A 26,021-nucleotide genomic window follows, 5' to 3' on the forward strand; every position below is an offset into this window, starting at 1 on the left:
ATGATGTAGGAGATTTTAGTGGAGAGCAAAGATTTCAGGAGAAAGAAAAAGTTTCTAGGTGGTTCTAAAAGTGGATGTAACAAAAAAAATACTTTTGAACATTGTAACAATAAAGATAAATTTCTAGATCTTAGACAATTTTGATATTTAGTATTTCGTCCTTTTTAAATAGTGAAAGGAATCCCAAAAAAATAGAATGTCTTGTTTATTTGGATTACGATGACCTATTAATTGCCAGTAAAGAAAATTGATTACAGACAGAAAAGTAAAAATGAAAACAACTAATAATAAATGCTTATAATATTTTATTTAAAGTAAAAGATAAACCAATCAAAAAATATTGCCCTGTCAAACAATACTTAATTATAAAGTGGATATGTGTGAATAAATGCCATAGTATTGTTTTAAAATTCATTGAATGTTATGTCTTTGATATCTTCACAGCGGTAGATAGGATCAGCGAGACGTCCATCGGGGGAAAATTTTGCAACAATTTAACATTGTTTGCGAAATCTCCTTCCATAATTTGATCTTTTAAAATTCTGAAAAATAAAATTATAAGCAATTATATAAGTTCCCAGTATAAAAACCAAAAAAATATACATAACTATAACCACTGCAACCCATCTCAATGCTTGCTTTATTATTACCATTTTTTTATATTATGTGACGTGCGTCCCAGGTTCGAATCCTGGGTCTGGCAAATACACATTATTTTTCAATTTGTGTTTGGAGTCAAGGTATGGATCTAATAGGTTGAGAAAGTGGCTAACATCCATTTCTCGTAAAAACAAAAATCTGTTAATACAAACCTCCACTCTGTGGAGACCCATATAATCTTATTAAGATCGAACATGGTAAAGAAGAATAATTCATATTTGAGGTGAGACTCACCTAGATAAATGTTTCACTGAACACTGATTATTGTATTATAACAATCATCCATGAAAAATGAAGTGTAGATAAGTACTGTTATCAATTATAATAATATCAAATTGTATTTTGTAAAGAAATAGCTTTGGTTTGGTCATATCGGATGTTGAAACTTTCGATAAGACAACTTTGTCAAAATGGTCTGTATGATAATAATTAAGCATAAGTTTTTTCTCTCTTGTGAAATAAATTTTTTATCACATCAGAGGTTTTAACAGCTCTACAACATTATGACATAACATACATGTACATTGTACGGGTAAATAAATAATAATGTGTTTCTAAAAAAATAATTTGGTTTCCTAATTATTGACCGCCAAATGTAAGGAAAATGAGAGAATGAAATTTTTTTTAACTCACATTATCATGGCACAGCAGAAGTGTATCAAAAATTCAAATCTATTTTTATCTGCAAATAGAGAATCCCAAATGCGCTCTACATCCGGCAGTGGAAACTCCTGTGATAATAATAGTGTCAACCACCTGAAAAAAGATACGTTTTTTGTTAAAGTAAAAAATGTATGATCATTGAATTAGCAGTGATTCCCATCCGGGTTCCGCAAGATCGGTCAGGGACTCCGCATGAATTAAGAAAAGCTTACCCAAATGGTAGGTACGTCTTGAAACCTTTTTGGTAATAGGAGATTTAAAAAATGTCTCTAGTTCCACCTAACAACAAAGATTGGGAACTCTGGCTGAAGGTATAAATGTTCAATCAGGTCATACATGTTTTCAATTTGTAAATAAATAATATCATTTGGATATGTGCGATTTTTTTTCATCATTATTTTTCATAATGATAGGAGATTTTTTAGTTAAAAGTACATACATAGGATTATCTCAATTTCACATTGGAATTAATTGCAAGCAAGAAAAAATTATAATTTATCTTCTTCTTTCGACCATGTCCGATCCTAATAGGATCATATGGGCCTCCACAGGGTGGAGGTTTGTATTGACAGATTTTTGTTTTTACGAGAAATGGATGTCAGCCATTTGCTCAACCCATTAAGGTCCATACTGACAAATTGAAAAATAATATGTGTACTGGTCAGACCCAGGATTCGAGCCTGGGACCCACGGAGCAATAGGCCAACGCCAGGGCTCGAAATCGACCGGAGCGCCGTTCCGGTTCATGAAATTCCCAAAATTATCGCTCCGTCTCGTGGAAAAAATAATTTGACAATCTGAGCTAGATATACCATATAACAGAACATCAAACACTCATTTTTATAAAATATACATAAAATCGCATAACTATGTTAATATTTTCTGAAAATTACTTGGCGCTCCGATTCGTAAAATTTTCCATTTCGAGCGCTGGCCAACGCTAAAGCCGCTCGGCCCTTTAAAAACTTTTATTCTGAATTGATGTAAAAGCAATTTGCAAATTGATATAAGAGATATTTGAAAAAAAAAATTGGTGTGTGTACTTATGTACGCGACAGAAGTTACACTTCTTTGGCGTAACAAAACAAAAACAAAACTAGTGATAAACTAAATTCTTTGACTAGCTCTTAATTATCTTTTTAAATTACGCACTCAAGAAAAAGGACCGTTTATTTCTATACACTTTAACTTATATTACTAAATTATATAATGGTTTCTCATTGTTTTTATTTTTAAAGTACCAAATGTCAATCTGACGTTTAATCGTTTGTTTACGTAAGCAATTGCAAATGGCCGACAATAATAAATTCGCATATTAGTAGTATTATAGTATTAGTAGTATTATTCGCTTATAAGTATTATTTATTAGTAAAATTATATATCAATAAATAAATATTGTTGTTTTTATTTAATAAAACGCAATTTTTTATAGTACTTATTCCACTTTAATTAATATATTAGGACCGGTTTCGTCCGCCTTAGTCCTTAGTCCCACTAAGGCGGACGAAACCGGTCCTAATATATTAATTAAAGTGGAATAAGTATTATAAAAAAATTGCGTTTTATTAAATAAAAACAACAATACAATGCAGTTCCATCATGAATTGACAGTTAACAAAATAAAAGAAAATAAATAAATAAATTTTCTGAATGTTGAGTTGGTAAATAATTCAAATAATATATTAAAATTTGATTTTTTATTAATTCATCAAGGGTACTTCTGAATCGATTATAACCGCTGTAGGGCAAAGATGAGTTTTGGTCCAATACAATAATTAAATTACAATTATCATGTGCTATATGAGACACAGATGAATCGCGTACATTTTCATCAACCTAATTCACTGTAATATTAATAGACTCAGGTAACGGCTTATTTTGTTTTGTTACACCAAAGAAGTATAACTTCTAAGGCGCGTACATAAGTACACACACCGATTTTTTTTATTTTAACTGACAACTATTGCGACAATTAATATAAAATGGAACATATTAATTAATAATGAGGGAATCTCAGTAATCAAAACAAATCAATCAATGAATTAAACATATTATAATGTATAACCATTCTAGTTTCAAAGTAAACAGATGGTCAATGGACCCAATTTAATTAATGATACATACCGAAAACTGTAATATTGTGGTTTAAGCTCTAATTGTTCAAGTTGGTTCCATAGGGCAACATCACAGCTCTTAAGTTGTTTATTTAGCTTATTCATTAATTGGTTGACACCCCCTTCAGTCTCATCTAAGCTTTTTATAAAAAAGTCTCTTATTTCGCTCATCAGATTGGTAAAGCAGAAAAAACAGTCGGCCTCCGCATGTTCTGTGAAAAACAAAATATGGATATTAATGTATTTAGTTTTTCCAAACCAATTTTCATATGGAGAATATGACCACCTAGCAGAGGGGATGTATCACTATTGTTCGTAAGGGGTTCAAACTGGGGGGCACAAAAAGTGTATCAGATTTTGTATAAAAAATACATTTTTTTACACTAAATTTTTATACATTTGAAATAGGGGTGAAGATTTTTTTTATCGTAGAGGCTAATAATATATGGCCAAAGCAACTGGAAAGCATTAGGCACTAGATCATTCAGAATGAAAAAAATTTTTGGTGACCAAGGGTTGTAGTGGCTGAAATGGTGATAACATCAGGTTTTCAAGGCGTAAGTATAAATACACAGTTGTCTACATCAATCATTATCAGCTCTACAACCCAATGTGAGTTGGCTTCCTCCAGGAACCGTTGTACAATTTCCCTTCTGCTGCAAGCTCTCTTCACCGCCTTAGCCTCAGGGATGCCGTGTCTCTTTCTACACAGTTCAACCACTGCAGTCTAAGTCTTCCATTCTTACCTTATCCTTCTGGTCTGTTGAAGAGGAGCCTGTTTGTCAACCTTAAGATGGCCCCGCCCAACGGAGTTGTCCTACTCCCACATGTGAAACAATGAGGGAATCATCGTACAACATGTACAATTCCTCACCCCAGCAAATGCTACATTCCTTGCTTATGGATCGAAAGACCGCTCTCTATATCTTTCTCTCAAAGATGTCCAGTTTCCTCTCATCTTTTCAGATAAGGCCCAGCATTCTAAGCCATAAGTCGCCTGATGAGGGTTTTGTTAGTCTTCATTAATAAGATTAATAATATTTTATATTAATGTCAACTTACCTCTATAAGTAACATCTGGATCACTAGCAAATGTATGATATATTGGTCCAATAATCTCATTCATGCCTTGAACGTAACCTTGACCAGGGTTCAGTTTGGCATATAGGAATAGCATACGCTCAACCACTTCCCAATGCGCCTCACTGCCTTCGCTCATGGGAGAGTAGTTCCCACTATCTGTTGATCTACGCTTGAAACTGGCAATCTGAAATTATTGAAGAAAAGAATAATTATCGGACATGTTAACTCATTTAAAAATACATGTAATTTTAATTGACACTTGTATTATGTTGTACTAATAAGTTACATACCAATACTCATCACTAAATAATATATAAACGGTGGGCGAGAATAACAGAATTTATTTATTTTCTTGCCCTGACTGAAGAAGTTAAAATTTTTGAACAACCCAGTTTACCTCTCGGGCCTAAATACGATGTATTGAATATCAAATGTTTTATAAAAAAATTTCAACAAATTACATACATTTTTCATGCAAATTTGTTCCATGAATCGTAAAGTTATATGTGGCGCTATTTGTTTTAAGTTTACTAATGTTTTAAATGTAATTGCACGATAGGCACTACGTGTTTATTAATATTTGATTATTGTGTGTCCACTTTTAATCTAGTTAATCTTTTATGCTGAACAAATAATATGGGAATTGTCACTGTGAGAAATTCTATAAATCTTATTTGACAAAACCGGTTAGATGACAGCTATTACATCATGAAATCTTTCTTGTATGTTTCCTTATAAATGATTATCTGTGATCTTTCCACTTTATACCTACTCGCCCTTAACCTTTTGCACTTCTTAATATATAAATTAAATTGAATTGAAATTGAATCAGATAGGCAATATACATTTTATAATTATAAATTTATTTTCAAATGTTGAGTCCAATTGGATATTGGAAAGAAGCTTGATAATACTTTAAAATATTGACGGAAACACCCGAAGAACAAAAGAATAGGATTGAGATCACTAAGTGCATAAAATCTGGTTGCGGTCAAAGTGTTAATTGATAATTGGCTATCAAAAAAAAAAAAAATGATTTCTGTACAAGACATTCATAATCATGTATCTAAAATACACAGATATTCCCGAAAGCTGGCGAAGTAAAAATTATGCATTCAAATTTGTCGAATGCAGTCATGTCTAGTTCAGTTCGATATATGAGGCGTCTAATTCCAAAAAGCGATAAGTCCACATTTGGTCAAAATCGAGAAAAAAATACGCACATATTCTTTGTATAATTATACACAATATGTATTGATCTATAAATTCCAAAACGCGACATAACCCTATGAAAAAAAATATTTTAAGTCTCGATTTATTACAAAAAGCGCTAAGTCCGTTTTTCATATTATTTAAAGCTTGGTTGATTTCGCGCGTGTTTAAATCAACCAATAAGGGAACGTTCAATATTGAAAAGGGCGTCTCCCGTGCTGTAGCATCTGGTAAACTTATGACAGTGCCACGAAAATATGTGCCTTATGCGGGATACATTAAAAAGTGAAGTACAAGTAGCGCTAAGTCCAATTTTATTTTGCCTATATTTATTACATTTAAGAGTTTATTGGTTGAAACAAATTACCATTTGGTTCTAATTTCGACATAGAATACAACGGAAAAAATTCACTCACTTGTCGCTTTTTGTAATTAGACGCCTCATATGACTTTTAACGGCTAAACCTACTGGATCATCAAAACTAATTACGTTTACCACCTTCAAAAGACATATAATATGCTGTTTAGATTAGACGTAAATAGTGCAGACTAAACTTATCAAACAAACTTGTCAAACATACTTATTTGTTTTCATTGAACTATGAATACAATTTGCAGATGGTGCTGTTAAGCCTCAATTACATTGAACTTCTTTACGAGCTGTTTATTGGCGAATTTAAAAGCGGGCGGTTCAGCTACTGCGATTTGATGATTACACACAAAACTTTCCATTCACTGAAAAGCCAAAAGCCAGCCACTATTTTGACGGAACGTAGTTCGTTTTTTTACCGGGAGGTTGGTACTGCGCTCTACTGCGCAGATGCAGTAGGCCCACACGCCGGCGTGTAGGGTATAAAGTTGACCGGCTTTCAACTTTTCTCGGTAGAGTGTTTACAACCTGCTTATAAGCTTATTCGATGATTACACTGGGCGTCTTTACAGGCAGATTGTAAATTTGCCAATAAACAGCTCGTAAAGAAGCTCATTGTAATTGAGGCTTTAGTTTTTAAAATTCAATTAAACCAAGCCATACTCACTTTTTATGTTGGATCTTAAGAGCCTACATCCACCCTTCACCATTGATATGAGGTAGCTAAACAAGGACTGGGAGGGATAAAAGAAACTAACAGAGCCCTTCATTGGACAGTGAATAAACCTATATGGATGATTATCTATTATTTATTATTTTACAATAGGCCAAAATTTTACCTTATCTTTTTATTGATGGATAATTTAATCCTTACAGCGCTGACAGCACACCTGTTGTGTCCTCATTAGGTGGCCATAAGATATAATTAGCATGTTATTTAAATGTGGTAATTAATAACCGCTTCACTGGCATTTAATTACTTAATTACCACATTTAAATAACATGCTAATTATATCTAATGGCCCCCTAATGAGGACACAACAGCTGTGCCGTCAACGGTGAATTGGTTTTAAAATCATTCTAGTATGTTTTCCTTCTTATCTTCTCATATTAAGAGGTTCGATACATAGCCCAAAACTGCTGTCAATGTAAATGTCTCAATATTGTAGAACATTTTTTTTTCTTAACCATTGATAAGCCAATCCACATGAACAGATTGCATTATGAAAGAAAGTGTGATGATTGCTAATTCACATACCAACATAGGCAAGGTGAAAAAAGTTTTATGGTGATTAAATGAGAATCCATTATTATTTATACATTAGTGATAGGGGTTGACAGGTTACTTCATTACTATAAAAGGTGGTCGTGACATGAAAAAGGTTGGGAATCAGTCAGTCTATCTTGTGAAACATCTGGTTGAAACATGTCATATGAAAATAGGAAACAGACAGCAGTTATTTCAGAACTATGAACTCATCTTCCAGTATTGAAAAATGGACGAACTGCACTCCTATAGTTTTTTTTTTTTTGACCATGTCCGATCCTAATAAAATCATATTATGGGCCTCCACAGGGTAGAGGTTCGTAATAACAGATTTTGTTTTTATGAGAAATGGATGTCGCCCATTTGCTCAACCTATTAGGTCCATATTCTGACTACAAAAATTGAAAAACTATACGTGTACTTCCAGACCCAGGATTCAAACCTAGGACCCACAATGTTATAGGCCCATGCTTAAGCCGCGCAGCCATTGTAGGTCCACTGTTAGTACCTGATACATAAGTATCATGCTTTATTCAGATATTAGAATAATGGGTTTTATGTGAGAATTCATATACGTATGGTGAAAGGCATAACATACTAATTACAAAAACTTATGGTAGATATGTGATTACCACCTTGTACTGATGTGACTTTAACAATTTATTTTTTAAAAAAATACATAACTGGAGAGCAATGTATGGTATCTGTGGATTCCAAATTTGATTAAAAATCGGGGAGTCATTAGCGAAGACCGCTTAAAATGTTTTATTCGCCTCCTATTATTAACTTCCTGAATCAAAAAGTAAAATAAATTTGAATGAACATGTGGAGAAAAATCATCAATCCAAAAACGGCTATTTTTAATAAATATAATGAAAATGCATTAAAAATAATTACCTACTGAATACAATTACAGTACACTCTCAGTAATCCGCCGCTCGATTATCCGACAACTACCATAATCCGCCATTATTTTTACTAGTTGAACGCACAAAATCAAGCTCTATAATTCGCCGCTATCCGATTGTCAAATTCAGTAGTCCGCCGTGTACAAGTGTCCAACGCAGATGAGATGGGTTTATTTTGGAAACTTCTCCTTCGCAAAACGTACGTTCATCGCGAAGAAAGTAATGTACCAGGGAAGAAAGTAATGCCCAAGGACCGCATCACAATAATTATGCCGTGCTCCAATGCAACCGGGTCACACAAAATGAAGCTTTTGGTCATAGGGAAAGCCAGGAATCTTAAGCCATTCAAGAATATCTGCCTCACTGAACAACTTTACTGGTTGTGTCAAGTGATTTACTGTTTAATATTGAGTTAATAAACTTAGTTTATAAATATGTATTATTTAGTAAACGCTTGATTTTTATTATGTATAAATAAAATTGTAATTTGCTAGTACAAATTTCACAAATAAAACTATTTTTACAAAATACCTGTTTTCATTTTTACCATATTTTGTATGTATGCACTATAATCCGCCGCTTTCACTAATTGGACACTCGACTGGTTTTTGGGGTGGCGTATTACTGAGAGAGAACTGTACTGACAAAAAAAGTAACCAAATGGATTTTTGAAATTTCGAAATCCCATTTAAAACAAAAATTAGACAGTTTTTATTGTCTCCTGAACAAAACGGTGTTTTGGATTTACTAGGTTTAAGTACAAGATACTTCAAACTGAATCAAAATTCCCAAAATCAGTGTTCAAATAGATGTAAAGTACATTCCTCAATATAACGGATTTTGGATATAACGGACAAAATAAAAAGATAAAAAGAACTTTTTATATACCACGTTTTAAAATTTTCTGTTGAATCATATATACTTGTCAATTCTATGCATTAATAATTGCTAATTTGCTATTTTGCAACAAACAAACAAATATAGAATACTGAAATGTCAATTTGATTTCCATAGTAATGCACGTATATATTAATAATTTTGTTGCTACGACTACCCTCTTAGCAACCAATAATAGTGGATTGGATTACGAATTTCTCCCGAAATAACTTTTCATACAAAACAGAATTAACTGAAAATGAATTCAATTCTACTTAAAGATGGCTAAAAGTATTAAAAGAATGTATTGTCATCGTGTTCTGATATATTCTAAAAGTTTCAAATATCTAGCTAGTCGGGAAGTTAGTTAAAAATCGATTGCAAGATTTGTATTGGATAAACAACCACCGGACAAACAAGATTACGAGCTAAGAAAAACGTGGTAAAATACAGCATACGTCTTCAAACATGCAAACAAAAGTTGATTCTTTTTTCAAAGCAGGATTACCGAAAGCAAGCGTATCTTGTGCGTTGACATCGAACATTAACATCACTTCACAACAAGTCTATTACGATATATCATCTGAAGACGAATAATCAGGATTTTGTTCGTATTTTTATATAACGGATTTTTGGCATTAACGTAACCTCACCTGCATTAGTTTGTTATATCGAGGTTCTACGGTATATAATATATTTACCTTTTTTAGACCTATTCCTATTCTTTCGACATTTTGATAGTTGAGAGCAGAATGTTCAACTCTTTTATGAAGACGTTTAACACCATTACTATTCGCCACCTGGAAAAAAGAACTTACTTTGTATTATTATTTTAAGTAGTGATACCAAATGTTATAAATGCATCAATTCCCCATTAAAAAACTAATACAAGCTGAGCCGGAGTGAAGGATGTACCCACCAAGTCCATCATGGTATATCGGAAAACACTGTTCTATCACATGATGCTCAATTGTCAGGTACTTTCATTCACTGTAAGAAACGACTTGCCGAATCACCAGGAATCAATATAACAGTATTATAGCGCCTGTACATGTGCATGGATTTACTGGTACCTACCAATAGTGTGTAAATTAAACTATCGCGATAGTAACTGTTTACACGTAAAAGTGCTAACTGTCTTGCCAATCTCATTCTTCAAATGTAAGCGAGACGTGTTGTTGTCTTTGTATGGTGCTATTTCACTGTTTGTGAAAATTAGTAAAAGTCAAAATGCTCTGCGCGGTGTAGTTAGTTTTTTCCGGTAGGTTCGCCACTGTCGTTCTACTGCGCAGGTGCAGATATCCCACAAAATCTAAATGTCGCGTGGCAATTCAAAAACTGCTGAACTTTTTTGATCCATGCATTCAATCTTGCAACTTGCACAATAATACATATTTACATCTGCATTTTCTTGTTATCATCGCAATAATACGTATCGTCAGTAAAGTTTCAAAGTATTGAATAACATAAATCATATGTATTACATTACCTGGTCACAGGGAAAATCGGTTGGTGATTGAAAGAATGAAATATCTGAGCATAATCTCCGGACATCTTTATCGATTTGTAGAAGCACTTCGTTATCCTTGAAATATGAACTCCAGGAACTGCTTGGGCTTACATTCAATGGGTGATCACTCTCTCCACCTGGGGTAACTATTATTTCATCTGTAACAAAATAAATATAAATACACCCCACTAATAATTTTTATGAATAAATGATATCAATAAAATGATTCCACAGTATTGGAATTAATATAATCAGCATGTCTTTTATGGAATATACCTAGAGATTCGAGAATAAAATTCTCAAAATCATTTGTTTTCATGGAAATTCGAGATTGGTTTTTTGATTTCTGAAGAATTCTCAAGATTCCCTAGAATTTGACATTATTATGAAATTACCTCTACTTGTGATTTTTTTTGCATTTTTTTAATCTTCCCGCCCAATTTTTTTTACTCCAATCAAATATTTTATAGCAAGAAATTTAACTAAGTACTTAATTCCCTTTAGAATGAGAACTTTTTTGAGAGATGTTTGAAAGAAAATAATTAGGATAAATTTTACAGGCAACAAGATAAATTCAACATGATAAATTTGTAATGTTTTTCAGCTTAGTGCCCATACGCACTTGCGGCAGGCCACCTATCGTTTTTTGTATGCAAAGTGCGATATGCGGCAGGCCGCTGCGGTTAGCCGGCATACAAAAAATGATAGGCGGCCTGCCGCAAGTGCGTATGGGCACTTAAAGCTGTTCCAAGCATAAATAACACCCTAGAAAAATCGTGATATGTTGGATGTGTTTTATGCAAGCTAGATGAATAACGAAAAATAATATGGCAAGAAAAAGGCTAAGTTGGCAATACCGACCGGTTGAGGACTTTTTGACTGAGAAATCATATTTTCATGAGAAATTGTTTTTTTTTTTAAATTCCGGTTGCGGTCGGACAGCTTAGCCTAGTGAAAATTCCTCGAGAATCGAGATTGGCCTTTTCTGATTATTTCTTGAGGAGAGATTTCTTAGAGACAACCAACACATAAAAAATGTTTTTGTAGGTATGAGCCAGAGGCAAGGGGTGGAGGTTGGCTGTCGAGATTCAACATAAATTGTGCACACTAAACTTTGTCAGTCATACTTATCTGTTTACATTGAACTAAGAATATAATTTTAAGATAGTGCTGGTTAGTTTTTAAAATTCAATTAAACCCTGCCTAATTCAAACCATGTTAGTTAAGGTATGCTATGGGTGATTCGACAAAAATAGTCCACAATTTTTATTGTTTTTGTTGAATTAAGAATACATTGTAATATGGTGATGATTAGTTTTTTAAATTCATTAAACTCTACTGAACCAAGCCACATTCTATAAAAAATATTTTTCTATCTATAAAATATCTAAAATTTAATTATGTATGGTTTAATGGCATAATTTTATATATTTAGATAAACAAATATTTTTTGGCTATGGCTTGGATTAGGTAGGGCGTAATTGAATTTTAAAAACTAATAAACACTATCTCTACACATTGTAGTCTTAGGCTGCGCGCACACGGCAAAGCGAAGTTTCGGATTCATCCGCCAAACATCGTTTACGGGTCGAATGTGTTTTGTTTCCGGGCCGATTGCATTTCAAATGCGTCGATATCTCGACGATGCTGTCCAAGAGAAAACACAGTTTTCAAGGGGATTCATAAACGCCTTTTTTTTGAAACTGCACCCTGCTGCGAGAGTATTTATCTTTCATTACAGTGGCGTACAAGGGTAAATAAATCAATATAAAAATATCAGTACCTACCTACATAAATATTTTATTGTACCTACCAGTGGCGAAGGGTGGAGGTGGGCTGTTAAGATCCGCCATAAATATTGCACACTAAACTTTGTCAGTCATACATACTTGTTTTCATTGAAATAAGACTACATTTTACAAATGGTGTTGGTTGGTTTTTAAAATTCAATTAAACCCTGCGAAAACCAAGCCATAATATATAATAGTAAAAAAATACGAAATCTAACATAAATTTGGATATTTTATAGATAGGATAATACAATTTATCTATTATAGTTTTGTTTAGGCATAGCTTGATGAATTAAAAAAATGAACTAACAATATGTGTAATACGTATTCTTAATCTAAAGTTAAAAAAATAAGTAAGAATGAAAAAATGTGAACAATTTTGTCATATCGCCTAAAATATACCAATACTATTATGGTTTGGTAAGACAGGGCTTAATTGTTTTTTTAAAATCCAACCAATACCATCTGTAAATTATAGTCGTATTTCAATAAAAACATATACATTTGACTGAAAAAGGTTAATGTGCACTATTTATGGCGGACCTTAACAGCTTACCTGCACCCTTCCCCACTGGTACCTACATTTATTTTCCCACTATTGCTTCTTTTGGAACTGGACTATTTTATATCGAAAGCGTTTTGAAAATTACCTATTATTGAGCCTTGTATGTATCATCATAAACTTTGTCTGATTAATACTATCAACCGAGGGTACTTGATGGAGTTTGAATTTAAATTCTAATTAATTTAAATTTTGTACTATTCTACTTGAGTATTTTTTTGCGATCAGGTTTTTGCCTTTCAGCATTTTGCACACTCGCCAATGGCAAATACACATTGACACCAAATTCTAGCTACAATAAAAAAAGATTATGACTTAATACACGAAGAAAGGGTAAAAACCTTATTACCTAGATACCTACTAAGTAAATGATGAAGTATAAAAACACAATATTTTGAATAATTTGAATATTTGCAGTGCTTCTAAAAAAACCCGTTGTAAATACGATTAATACATTCGGTAGGTAAGCCTATTAAAATGTCATTTCTCGTAAACAATAGTTTTCTCGTTGTGCAATATGTTGGGAGTTTAATAATATTAACTAATGAGAGATGTCACCAACTATAACTACTCACTAAATAAAAAAAACGAATAAACAATGTTAAGGTATAGTTCGTAATATGCAAATTTAAATAATTTTTGATGAATACCTATATACCTATACCGAAAATATTTATATAAGTACCTATAGATACGTATTGAAGTACCCACCTACCTATTCATATTATTATGAAATACATATTTAAAATAACACCATTCTTTTGGGAAGAACACAAGTAGGTGTGCATTTGGTTATATTCGATATTAAATAGGTATGTATCTTTAATAGAATCATGCCTCCTTTTTATGATTGTAGAATCTTTATGTAGTCGATAAAAAAAAAAGAGAAAACTGCAATTGGTAAGTGTTTATATTTTTTATACATAGATACAACAATTGAAACAATATAACAACAACAACAAAAATGCTATTGGTATTAACATTTGAAATATAATAAATTTCCTATTTTTTGTAAGCTTTTTCTCTCTATGCAAGAGAAGAATTAACAATGCCGTCTTTTCTTCGGAATCCATTTCGTAACTGAAACAATTACAATATAGGTAGGTACATGTGAAATGTAAAAATGGGAAGATTTAAAAGAACATGTGGTAGGTAGGATGTTGATGGCACGTATTGTATGACATAATTAATTACTCCATTGCTACAGTGGCGTTTATGCAATGTAGAGCAACAGATATAATTTAATTAAAATATTTTATAGATTTCACTGTAGCGGGTGAATAGATAAATTATCTAAATTTTGTTATCAATTAATCGCAAATAATATATTATAACACGAAAACAATAATTAATATAAATATACATGTACCTACACAAATACACAGGCATATACCTATCGATAGTAGTAGGAAGGTATTCATTATTCTCACTTCAATATGTTATTATTAGCACCCGTTTCCATTTTAGTGTATCTATAGAAGATAAAAGTGTCAACTAATAAAAAAAATAATTAAAGAAGTACACACTTACTACAAAATAAATAATAATGGTTTAGTTTACCTTATGGTTATGGCGAGCCTTCACGCTTAAAAACAGATTAAATTTAATTAAAATATTTTATAGTTTTTTTGTATATAATTTGTTAGAACAATGTAATATATTATTATACGTAGTGTATCTTTTATTAAATAAACATTTAAAACATATTATTCATAAACATTTGAAATATCTCCCCTTAAAATCTGTTCATATTTCCAATAGAATACTATTGCTTAGAATTCAATAGCTACATATTAAAAAGATAGCTATTGTAATGAGACTATATCAGGTAATTTCGTGTTAGTGTACCTACTAATATTTCAATCTATTTTTTATGAAAGGTGTTTTGAATTCATAACTACCAACTTTTTTTGAATATGTAATTTAATATGGTACTGTAGCGGCTAAATAGATAAATTATCTAAATTTTATTGTCAATTAATCGCAACTAATATATTATAACAAAAAAACAATAATTAATATAAATATACTTGTACCTATACAAGTACACAGACACATACCTATCAATAGTAGTGGGTAGGTATTCTCACTTCAATATATTATTATTAGTACCCGTTTCCATTTTAGTGTATCTATAGAAGATAACAGTGTCAACTAATAAAAAAATTAATTAAATAAGTACATACTACAAAATAAATAATAATAGTTTAGTTTACCGTATAGATATGGCGAGCCTTTCTTCTCGTGAAATACTTCTTCTCATAGCTGTGCTGTATCACAACTTTTTATTATATTTTGTAAAACTGCTTACCTACCGAATGTATTAATAGTATTTACAACAGGTTTTTAGAAACACTGCAAATATTCAAATTATTCAAAATATTATGTTTTTATACCTACTTAATCCTTTACTTAGTAGGTATCTAGGTAATAAGGTTTTTACCCTTTCTTCGTGTATTAACTTATAATCTTTTTTTATTTTATTAATAAATAATAATAGTACAAAACTTAAATCAATTAGAATTTAAATTCAAACTCCATTAAGTACCCTCGGTCGATAGTATTGATGATGATGGTATATAATAGGCTCAACAATAGGTAATTTTCAAAACGCTTTCGATATAAAACAGTCCAGCTCCAAAAGAAGCAATAGTGGGAAAATAAATGTAGGTATAATGCAATATTATGTACTGATTTTATATTGATTTATTTACCCTTGTACGCCACTGTAATGAAAGATAAATACTCTCGCAGCAGGGTGCAGTTTCAAAAAAAAGGCGTTTATGAATCCCCTTGAAAACTGTGTTTTCTCTTGGACAGCATCGTCGAGATATCGACGCATTTGAAACGCAATCGGCCCGGAAACAAAACGCATTCGACCCGTAAACGATGTTTGGCGGATGAATCCGAAACTTCGCTTTGCCGTGTGCGCGCAGCCTTAGTTCAATGAAAACAAATACGTTTGACTGACAAAGTTTAGTTAGTGTACACTATTTATGTCGGATCTTAACAACCTACCTCCACCCTTCGCCTGTGCTATAAGGCAACATTTATAATTATAATACAAATTATAGCAAAAATTTATTTTCCCTATGTATTATTTTTATGTTTCGCTTGCTAGTATGACAAAAATATGTAGATTATAGTAATAAAAAATGTCATAAGTCAAAAATAATCTACTCTTTAAGTCAACAAAGAAATATTTGTCTACTGCATGCCTGATTAAGTCTTATTGAACTACAAAATAAATGATGAGTAAAAGAGCAAACGCAATTTCTTGTAATACCTACCTTATATAATTTTTTCATGGGTATTTTCCCTATGTATTATTTTTATGTTTCGCTTGCTAGTATGACAAAAAAATGTAGATTATACATATCATTATTAGTGATAAAAAATGTCATAAGTCAAAAATAATCTACTCTTTAAGTAAACAAAGAAATATTTGTCTTCTGCATGCCTGATTAAGTCTTATTGAACTACAAAATAAATGATGAGTAAAAGAGCAAACGCAATTTCTTGTAATACCTACCTTATATTATTTTTTCATGGGTTGGAATTAATCGCACATTGTGTTAGATTCTCACTAACAAAAAATATTCAAACATTTAGAAAATAGTTTTCACATAAACTAAATAATATCAACTAAAAGTAGTAACGTATCACATTTTAAAAATAAAATTAAAAATTGATAATCAGTCACATAGAAAAAGGCAGAAATTCACAAAGAGAAACAATATTTCACTAAGCAAAATAATCCTTACTCATGGTTAAATCTCAAAATGGTCAACTATGGTCACTACATATTTCAGATCTGTCAAATAAAATATGACATTACTGTAGGTAGACATTGTCGTTTTAATATGGCCATATTAATAAAATCGGATATAAGAGAATATAAATTGATAATAATTACTGTAGCTTATTTTAACATTTGACAATATTTATATGTAATAAATAGATACAAAATAATAAGCAATGCAATCCATTATAATGTTTTATTGCTGTAGGGCTATTCTAACATAATATCACTTAAATCCAAAATCAATTAAAAAAAGTGATAAACATGATAATATGTCGTATTTAGGCAGTTATTATCCCGGGAAGTTAGCTGTGCGACCATGACCGCATTAACCGAGAACTGTCAAATTTAATGCCGTTGAGTAACACAGTCAACACGTCTTACTTGATTCCAAATGCTTCCAATTAGAATCTCCCAATTACTTAATAATTATGTTAGTATGGTGTGTTAACAATTATCATTGTAGATGTTGCTTATGGAATTGTTATTTTAGAGAAATAAAAATAACAGAAACATGTTACCGTGTTAACTACATTATTTAGAATAGCCCTGCTGAAAACCTTTTTCGAACAATGTGCCCAACTAATAGATACCTACATTGGATTGATTATAAATAAAATATTGGTTTTTCCTAGTTAATCTTAAAATTTAAGATATAATATTTTTTTGAAGCCACTGAATACCATATTTATATCTGCCATATCTATATAATAATTATTATGACCATTCATCAAATTGATCATTAATTCATTAATTTATTTATACCCACCAATAAATGTGATCAAAACGGGTGAAAAAATATTGCAACCAAACTAGTTGTGAAATGGACAAAATCAGTTATGTGACCTTCCCGCAACCTTGTTTAGATTGGTTGATTGAGATACTACTGTATCATCCAAATTTTATTTACATAAAATTTCATAATATAGACATTTACATCGATAAAGTTTCATGGCTAAAAATGTATGCAAATAAATAAAATATTTACTAATAAATCACATAATATAGGCATGTCGCATTGCGCTAGCTGGATAAAAGACATGCTTTGCAAAGTAAAGAAGAAGGTAAGATGAGTAAAGTCGCAATTGATATATTATGAAGAAATTATTAAGACACAATAATATAATATACTATTTAACAAATTCAATCTTTGAAGTAGGTGTTTTAATAAATTATTTATATTATGTAGATAAGCGTGGTTTGTTTTCTCACCTATGAACTGTTTATACAATGTTCGCTTTACAAGGAGAGTAGCTTCGCGTGATGCTTTATCAAGTGGCAGATATGTTAAAAGAAATTTCCAACAGAGCGATCTCAGTCCACCTTCATCGGGAATCCCTGAAAATCAATATCAATTATTAATTATCCAGACTAATTGGGGATGATGATAGTCCAGATAACTATAAATCTGTATAATCGAAAAAATAATAAAACATCTATTTTACTTCCAGAATAAACCTCTTTGAAAACGGTTAAACAGTACAGTTTTTGAAGTTATATTTCTTTTGGCGCGTTTGGGAAAACAGATCAGAGTGTATTTTTGGAGACTAACATTCTACACTGTTAATTTATATTCATAAAACTTTATTTATATTGGAGTGTATATTTATTTTTCATTGTAAAGATTGTGTATCAATATTTGATGCTATATTTATGAGTAAAATTATATATCAATAAATAAATAAATATATTTTTCATATCATAAGCCACTAATAACCCATGTGCCTATTCAATCATCGTCAGTAGAATTAATGGAATTAATCTAATAAAGAATATTTTTTTGTTTTGTTACGCCAAAGAAGTATAACTTCTAGCGCGCGTACATAAGTATACACACCGATTTTTTTTATAATCACACCAAACTGATAATCAAAAAGAAATCTTGATAATTGAAGATCTGGAAAATCGAGGTTCCACTGTAGGATAATGTTTATCTTTACCAACATTTTTAAACTTTGAGAAGAACGTATAAATAACAAGCAGAAATAAAGATTATTCACCATTAAAGCACAGTTCTTGCAGAGCATTGATATCAATTTTATCACAACGGAGCAAAATCTCAAACTCCTTCAACCTGTAAAATATTTAATAGTATTCTGTAAAAACATCTAGGAATTTTATGATTGAAATTATTTACATACAATTATTAGTTTTTTTAGTGTTCACTGAAGAAATTGTAGGGAATAAAATATTTTAATTATTACACTAATTCCAACATATTTTTTTATCTCATCATTGAGTTGTAATTTGTATCATTCTCTCAATTTCATAATTTTATTGCCCTGCTTATCAAGTACCTACATATTATATCAATATTCGGATATGACGAATGCAACATAGCATTGAATTAATGTGTAATTTAATAACGAAATCGTGTAATATTAATGGGGAGCCTTGAGAATTTAATATTTGAGGTCAAATTTCAACAAATTTAATTGCAAGCACCACAAAGCTCATTTTAGGTCAGGTCAGTCTTTAGAAAATGAAACAGAAGAATAGAAGAAAATATATTAATCCTATTACAAATAATACAAAGTATGAGTTATTAAGCCTCATTCAAATATTATAATAACTAGAAGACAGGTGATATCTCACAGATTATGAAGGCGTTTTTAGCAAATGCAGAGATGTCACCGTTAACTCTAACGTAATCCATCAAAGATAATCAAAAGATCTAACACTACATATTGTTTTATCATTATTAATAAGTACAATGCATTTCCATCAAGAATTAAGAAAAAAATGTTTATTTAAGTACTGTTACCAAATCTACAACCGATAATTAATACCCAATTCACCATTGGGAACTATATTACGATCAGAACCAAATCGAAAATATCTGTAATAGAAATCAAGAAATCAAGAAATCATTCTGATTTCTCAAAAATTGACACCGCCTAAAAGTTCCACACCCCTTACACCTAGAAAAAAAATATGCTCAACTTTGGAATATATTAAGCGAGAGAGACGCCGTGTGAGAGAGACAAGGAAGATTATTTTAAAATCTTTTGCAGTCGAAAACACAACCCTTAATCATGAGGTGAAAAAAAACACGCCACTTTATGTATCATTCAAGTTTAGTTTACTGCAATGTTTAACATAATGCTACGTGACGTGCTAGTGATATAATTAAAAATAATAAAAAACTGAATAGTACACATCGGTGGTGACTCTATACGGCAATTATAATAAACAACCCTTCTTAATAAAAATATTTTTTAATTGCCTTAATACTAAATAATAACTTTCTACAAAAAAATATAATTTCCCAATGACATCTGTCTGTAGGTACCTATGTATTATAAATTGATTGTCGACTTGGTCAACCATACGAAACATAGCAATTCCACTAATATGTAACCAGCTATAATTACACAATCTAACAAAGGCTTCAACTAATTTGGTACATTTCACACATACAATATAATATACAAACGATTACACACGTATTGTAAAAAAACACGTGCACACAATGTCAAAACCTGAGACTATTATAATATAAAAGCTTGACTTTGAACCATGGCCCCCATATCCTGAAGTGGGCCCCCAGGCTAGGATCTTTGGCAGGGACAGTGTGACACTATACAGTAGCGTTTTCTAAATAGTGTACGCGGTAAAATTAATGTGTATATTTAGTGATTTTTTGTATATTTTAATACATCCATTTGAATTATGGAGTTGTCGAATATTGATAGACAATTAAAAATTGTATCGTACAACCACATGATTTTAAATAAAAATATTATTGAAGGAAAATAGTGCCGCCCCGCCGCATTTGACTTTTTTTACTATTCAAGCAAATTTGTGATGTGTGTTTATCTCACTTATCTGGTTGACTCGCCTCGCCGGGCCCCATCTGAGCCCGTGCCCCCAGGCTAGAACCCTGTCAGCCTCCCCTTGTGGGGGCCATGCTTTGAACTATTGAATATACATTCATTATTTTTTTTGCACTGGACTTGATGCGAAACGGTCCCTTCAACTAAACACTGAACTACTGAGACAGTAGAATTTTCTAGCACTTTTTTTATCTATTTTAGTACCTGTTGTCGTTTTTTTCGTGAAATATTTATTATGAAAAGGTAAAATATAATATTTTTGTTCAGTAAAATATTGAAGATGAACAAAATTTAAATTCAAGTCCTGTAAATATGGCTGTAGTAATAATACTTTCTTTCAGTTACGTATCACAGCTCACCTACCTTCAACAGGCACGTATGTCATACGTAGTAAACCAAAATATTAAACTATAATACTTAATTAAAGTTTGTCTCTCCTGTTTAGAGTACACTCAGACGATTTGCAATATTACATGATGCAATGTTTAATATTCATCTGTTTCCCCTTACCTCCTCCCCCTCTTCGACACAAATCAATTCAAAAAATGAAGGACTCCTAAGCATCGTCCTAATCCTCGATCTAGTTTGGAGGAGTTATCAGCATCTAATAGACTAAATCTGTTTTATCGTTATACGGTAAATTATACTTAAAACCACTTACCTGGCTTTGTGAAGACTCATTGTGGGTAATACAATAATATGTTTCTGTCTGGTCTTCTGCTTAATTGGTAAACTAGAAATAGAAAGAACCTTTGTTTAAAAAGGAAATGGCATAAACTTGTGACGTTAGATCAGAAATCAAAATTTGAATTAATTTAAATACAGTCGAACTTGGTTATTATGAGGAAGATGAGACCGACTGAATTTGTTCGTTATAAGCATTACTCGTTATATTGTTATATAACAATTTTCGCGCCACGTTCTATTTAAGCATAGAACATAAAAAAATCTGAAAACCATCATAAAAATCCCCGAAAAAAGCATGGCATTCAAAACTACAAAAGAAGTTGTTTATTGTAATGAAGTGCCGATGCTGGTAGGTACCTACTGACTTCACAAATCTTGGATTTTTTACATGCAATTTCAACCATATGCGTGGATACTTTTTCAATGTTGTCAGCGAAAAGGTACTTAGACACTTAACTAGTGTCATAAACGTAATCCGATCCCAGTGGCATCGGTCTAGTTAACTGCCCGGTCGGATTTTATTGCCTAGGGTCGAAAATGTTGTTTTTAAACGATCGACACATTAACAGTTTTGCTAGGTATACCCGAGAAGTAGCTCGTTATAAAAGTGAATAAATGTATGGAGAAAATCATAAACTAAAATGTCAACGAATGCCTCCTCAGTACATCCGAGATCTCGCTATTTCTGTGATCGTAATAACCAAGTTCGACTATTTGGCCATGGATATGTAAGCATTTCATAACTACCTACGTAGTTATGAAAAATTGAATCTCTAATGGTAAGCTTTAATCAGCATTTCTTCAAATAATGAGAAACAAAATTTTTGCATGCTTGGAACATGTCAAGTAACTTTACTAAAAATAGTATCATCAACGCTGCAAGGGTTAAAATTATATCAGGAATTACGAACAAGTCTGTTTACTGGAAGCCAGATGGGAACAGTGGCAATTTCGACAAAATTAATGAATTCAAGAATGATAACCTAACCCAACCTAACAAATAATCCAGTAGGTAGGTATATCGGCTATTTTCATAAAAAATTTGCTGCTGGCTTCCACTTCAGACAAGAACTGGGAAATATTGTTAATTTTTATGGCAACACGGTGAACCTTTGAATGGTAAAATCAGACTTTTGTACATAAACGTTTGATAAACTGATTCAGAAGATTCAGCAAACAGTTTGGGAAAATAACTACTAAATTTAAATGAAATTTACTTATTTCTAGCAGAGTAATGATTCTGGTTGGTAATTAATACAGCTAAAGTAAATATGTGAATTTTTTAATCCCAGAACCACCCACTTTTTGGAATTGTCAGAATTAATACTAGCAATGTGCTTCTTGAATGTGTGCAATTATTATGGATTACTAGGTACCTTAAAATATCATAGTGTAAGCAACTAGGTAGGTACCTATACAGTTTATTGTACATGCTTATATCTTAGGTGTGCGGTTAGTTCTTTACAATAATAATCATTCATCATAACTCACTAATTATTGTAGACAATGGAAAAAATGGAAATAAACAATTAGCAGGAAACAAATCATGATACAGCAGAAAAGCTTTCAGCTAACTATGACACATTAAAATACAAGATAAATGCGAATGTGTACCTATACCCGAGTTCATCTACCAAGATATTTTAAAACAAAGACACCAAAAGTCCAATGACTAGATCATGAATCAAACACTGAAAAGAATAGGTAGGTACTTCAAAAAAAAGTTAAGTAAGGTTCCTTACTATAATACTTGTATATTTCGTTGAAACGATGAGATTTACTGAATCGTCGATTTATGTGAAAAATATTTTGTTTGAATATCGATATCTTACAATAATTTATATACTTACTTAGTAGAATTTAGAATTACTATAATACACTCACAGAATTTTTCAATGACCTATCACTAAGAACTTAACTTCACGAAAAGAAAGCGAAAGTTGAACATTAATTGACGACAACATAAGTTTCTAAAGAGCAATGTTATTCTGATTTACGCTATGTCTGTTGCATACGAATTTGACATGTCTGAACAATCATAGACCATAGACAGGGAACTCATTTAGTCCGTGGCTTCCCAACATATGTTCCGCGGAACATGCATAGGTGTTACGCGGAACGTGAATACAGGTGTTCCGCGAAAACCTTGAATGGTTTTATTTGCTGCAACAGCTGCGACAAATTCAACATATTGTTTGACTTCATATTGAGAGGCGAGTGAGAGAGGCTGAAGAGGACTATCTTTTCGCACCCCGTGCGCGCCAAAGAGTTCGCGAACGCACGTCTCCTCTACGCGATGCGACGCCATTTTGTTTCTTTATTCAATATTCATTTTTTTCCCTCTTTTTTCGCCGATTCAAAAACTCACACACAAGAATATTATTGTATTCTCTTGGATGTCAATTGACCGGTCTATTTCTTGATATCAACTTATCGTCAAAATGTTGATTTTAATACCTATGTTGATGGTTGCGGTCGTTGTACCTACCTAATGTGATACGCAGTGTCATCCTGTAAATCACATCTCGTCTGGATCAATGACATCCATATTTTCAACAACAACAACAACGATCTCCATTGACCGTAAGGCGAGCCCGGCTTCATCTTTGAAAAAACACCACCAGCGTGTAAACCACAGAAAACTGCATTTTTTGATGTACTTAATGGAGTCTGTAGGGTCTCTTTTGGATTGCTCTTGCTTAATTTTCATCAATTTTACTTATTAACAAACCCGTTAAGCCAAAAATTAGTGTCATCACTGAACGCAAATTTATAACATTAAAACGTCAGGTCAGTTTCCAAAGTTTCGACGACTAATTTTCGAAGTGAATTTGGTCCACGGTGAATCCATGCTACGATGGGCCGTTTTCGAGCCAGCCGGACGACACTGGTCAAAGATTCTCATGAACATTTTCTATGAACGGATTTCCATTCCCAGGGGAATAGATGCAATGTCCTCTCTCTCTTTCGTATTTTCTATTTATACTTTGTGTTAGGTACAAGTATCACGTGATCGGTTGGCTACCAGTCAGTCTTTGGCAGTCAGGAAAAATAGAACACGAAAATTGCCAGAATGTGTGAGAAAGTAGGTACCCAGTAATTTATAGGTACTCATTTATACCCACCCAAAATATTTGGATTCAAAAATAAAATCCTTGATACGGAATATTATTACATCACAAGAAATGAAACAAATAGGCGTTACCGATTCATTTTATCCAATGCTATTACTATAAATAGTTGCTGCTTTTTTTTCCTGTAAACAATGTACCTATAAAGCAAATATAACCATAGGTGACAGTTTAATTAATAGGTATAAGCGAGTGTATACCACTAGTATCGGTTGCTAATACGGCACAGATGACTCCCGGTGGTCTTGATCATGGCCCCCACATCCTGAAGCGGGCCCCCAGACCACGACGTTTGGCGGCCCCCAACCTATCGCTAAGGTTAACAAATCCGCTTGATTTGTCAGCACTCAGCATCATTTATTATGAAACACTGATCGCGATCCCCATTTGTGACTGATAGCCAAGTAGCATGTGACCATTCGCCATGTTGGATAAATAGTCATTTTTATTAGACAGGAAACACACTAAAAGTAATTATGAAATCAAATTCTACTCGTCTGGCTTTTTTTAATATTTATCTCACTTCACTGGTTGACCATTTCGGGCCCCCAGGCTTGAGGCCTGATAGTCCCCCCCTTGTTGGGGCCATGGGCATGGTTTGTGCTCGGTCCGGTACGAAAACAGCCCGGACGCAGTACAGCATGAATCACCTTTACTCTATTTATATGATGATTTGCGCAGTATCACAGTTCTGTTTGACTGTTAACCCGTTCGTAAGTTCTATCTAAGATATTATGTAGAGGCAAAGTTAACAATTTTGTTGTACTAAATAGGTTACAAAAAGATAATACATAACTGCCCACAATCGTGAGTGAACAGATCTTCTCACGGGCCCTGGCTCATGAGGGGCCCGGCGAGGCGACTCGACCAGATAAGTGAGATAAACACAAACCACAAATTTGCTAAATTAGTAAAAAAAAAGTCACATGTGGCGCTATTTTCCTTCAATAATCTTATTATTTAAAATTATGTGGTTGTACGATACAATTTTTAATTGTGTATCAATACTCGACAACTCCATAATTCTCAATGGATCTATTAAAATATTTAAAAAAAAAAACACTAAATATACACATTAATTTGACCGCGTACACCATTACTGTGACGTCACAGCTACTGTAGAGCATCACACAACCTTTATCTGTAGTGATAGGTAGGGGTGCCCGCCAAAGATCCTAGCTTGGGGTAGCCTTCAGGATGTGGGGGCCATGGTACTACCTATTGATACAATATAATTGCACCATCGCAACAGTCACAAAACAAAACATAAAGTTCATTTAAATAAAGAAAGCATTTTTATCAAATTATCTAGATAAATTTATCGACATTTCAATAAAATTATATCTAAAAAATGGGCAAAAAAAATATGTGATAATTTTCTTCGATCGTACAACAACCTAGTAATTTAGTATATTATAATAGGTACCTACCGTTGCTTTCATCAAAGAACAATAATTCATTAATTTTATGTAATGAATATTAGGTAAAACTAAACCATAGTTTATTCACGTTTTATGTAGGATAAAACTATTTAAAACAAAAATGATAAA

At 32.2% G+C, this 26,021-nt stretch overlaps 1 protein-coding gene across 2 annotated transcripts; it reads right to left on the reverse strand.

Annotated features, from left to right (window-relative positions):
* Nucleotides 1–287: 287 nt before the first annotated feature.
* On the reverse strand, nucleotides 288–23,370 carry LOC147079697 (TBC1 domain family member 13). 2 transcript variants are annotated; one of them, XM_085943347.1, is made up of 10 exons: nucleotides 23,225–23,370; nucleotides 21,315–21,386; nucleotides 18,818–18,891; nucleotides 18,030–18,155; nucleotides 10,643–10,821; nucleotides 9,855–9,953; nucleotides 4,500–4,704; nucleotides 3,448–3,649; nucleotides 1,294–1,416; nucleotides 288–542 (listed from the first exon to the last, which is right to left on the reverse strand). In XM_085943347.1, the coding sequence occupies exons 2-10, from the start codon at nucleotides 21,332–21,334 to the stop codon at nucleotides 422–424; spliced, it is 1,149 nt and encodes a 382-aa protein (XP_085799473.1). In that variant the 5' UTR covers nucleotides 21,335–21,386; nucleotides 23,225–23,370; the 3' UTR covers nucleotides 288–421. The 2 variants fall into 2 exon arrangements, with proteins under 2 accessions (XP_085799473.1, XP_085799472.1); XM_085943346.1 differs by having other exon boundaries at nucleotides 23,191–23,370.
* Between the last annotated feature and the right edge of the window lie 2,651 nt (nucleotides 23,371–26,021).

The sequence above is a fragment of the Rhyacophila brunnea genome, unplaced genomic scaffold (genome assembly GCF_057557595.1).
Source record: "Rhyacophila brunnea isolate RB1 unplaced genomic scaffold, BYU_Rbru_1.0 scaffold_1, whole genome shotgun sequence".
Classification (NCBI taxonomy): Eukaryota; Metazoa; Arthropoda; class Insecta; order Trichoptera; family Rhyacophilidae; genus Rhyacophila; species Rhyacophila brunnea.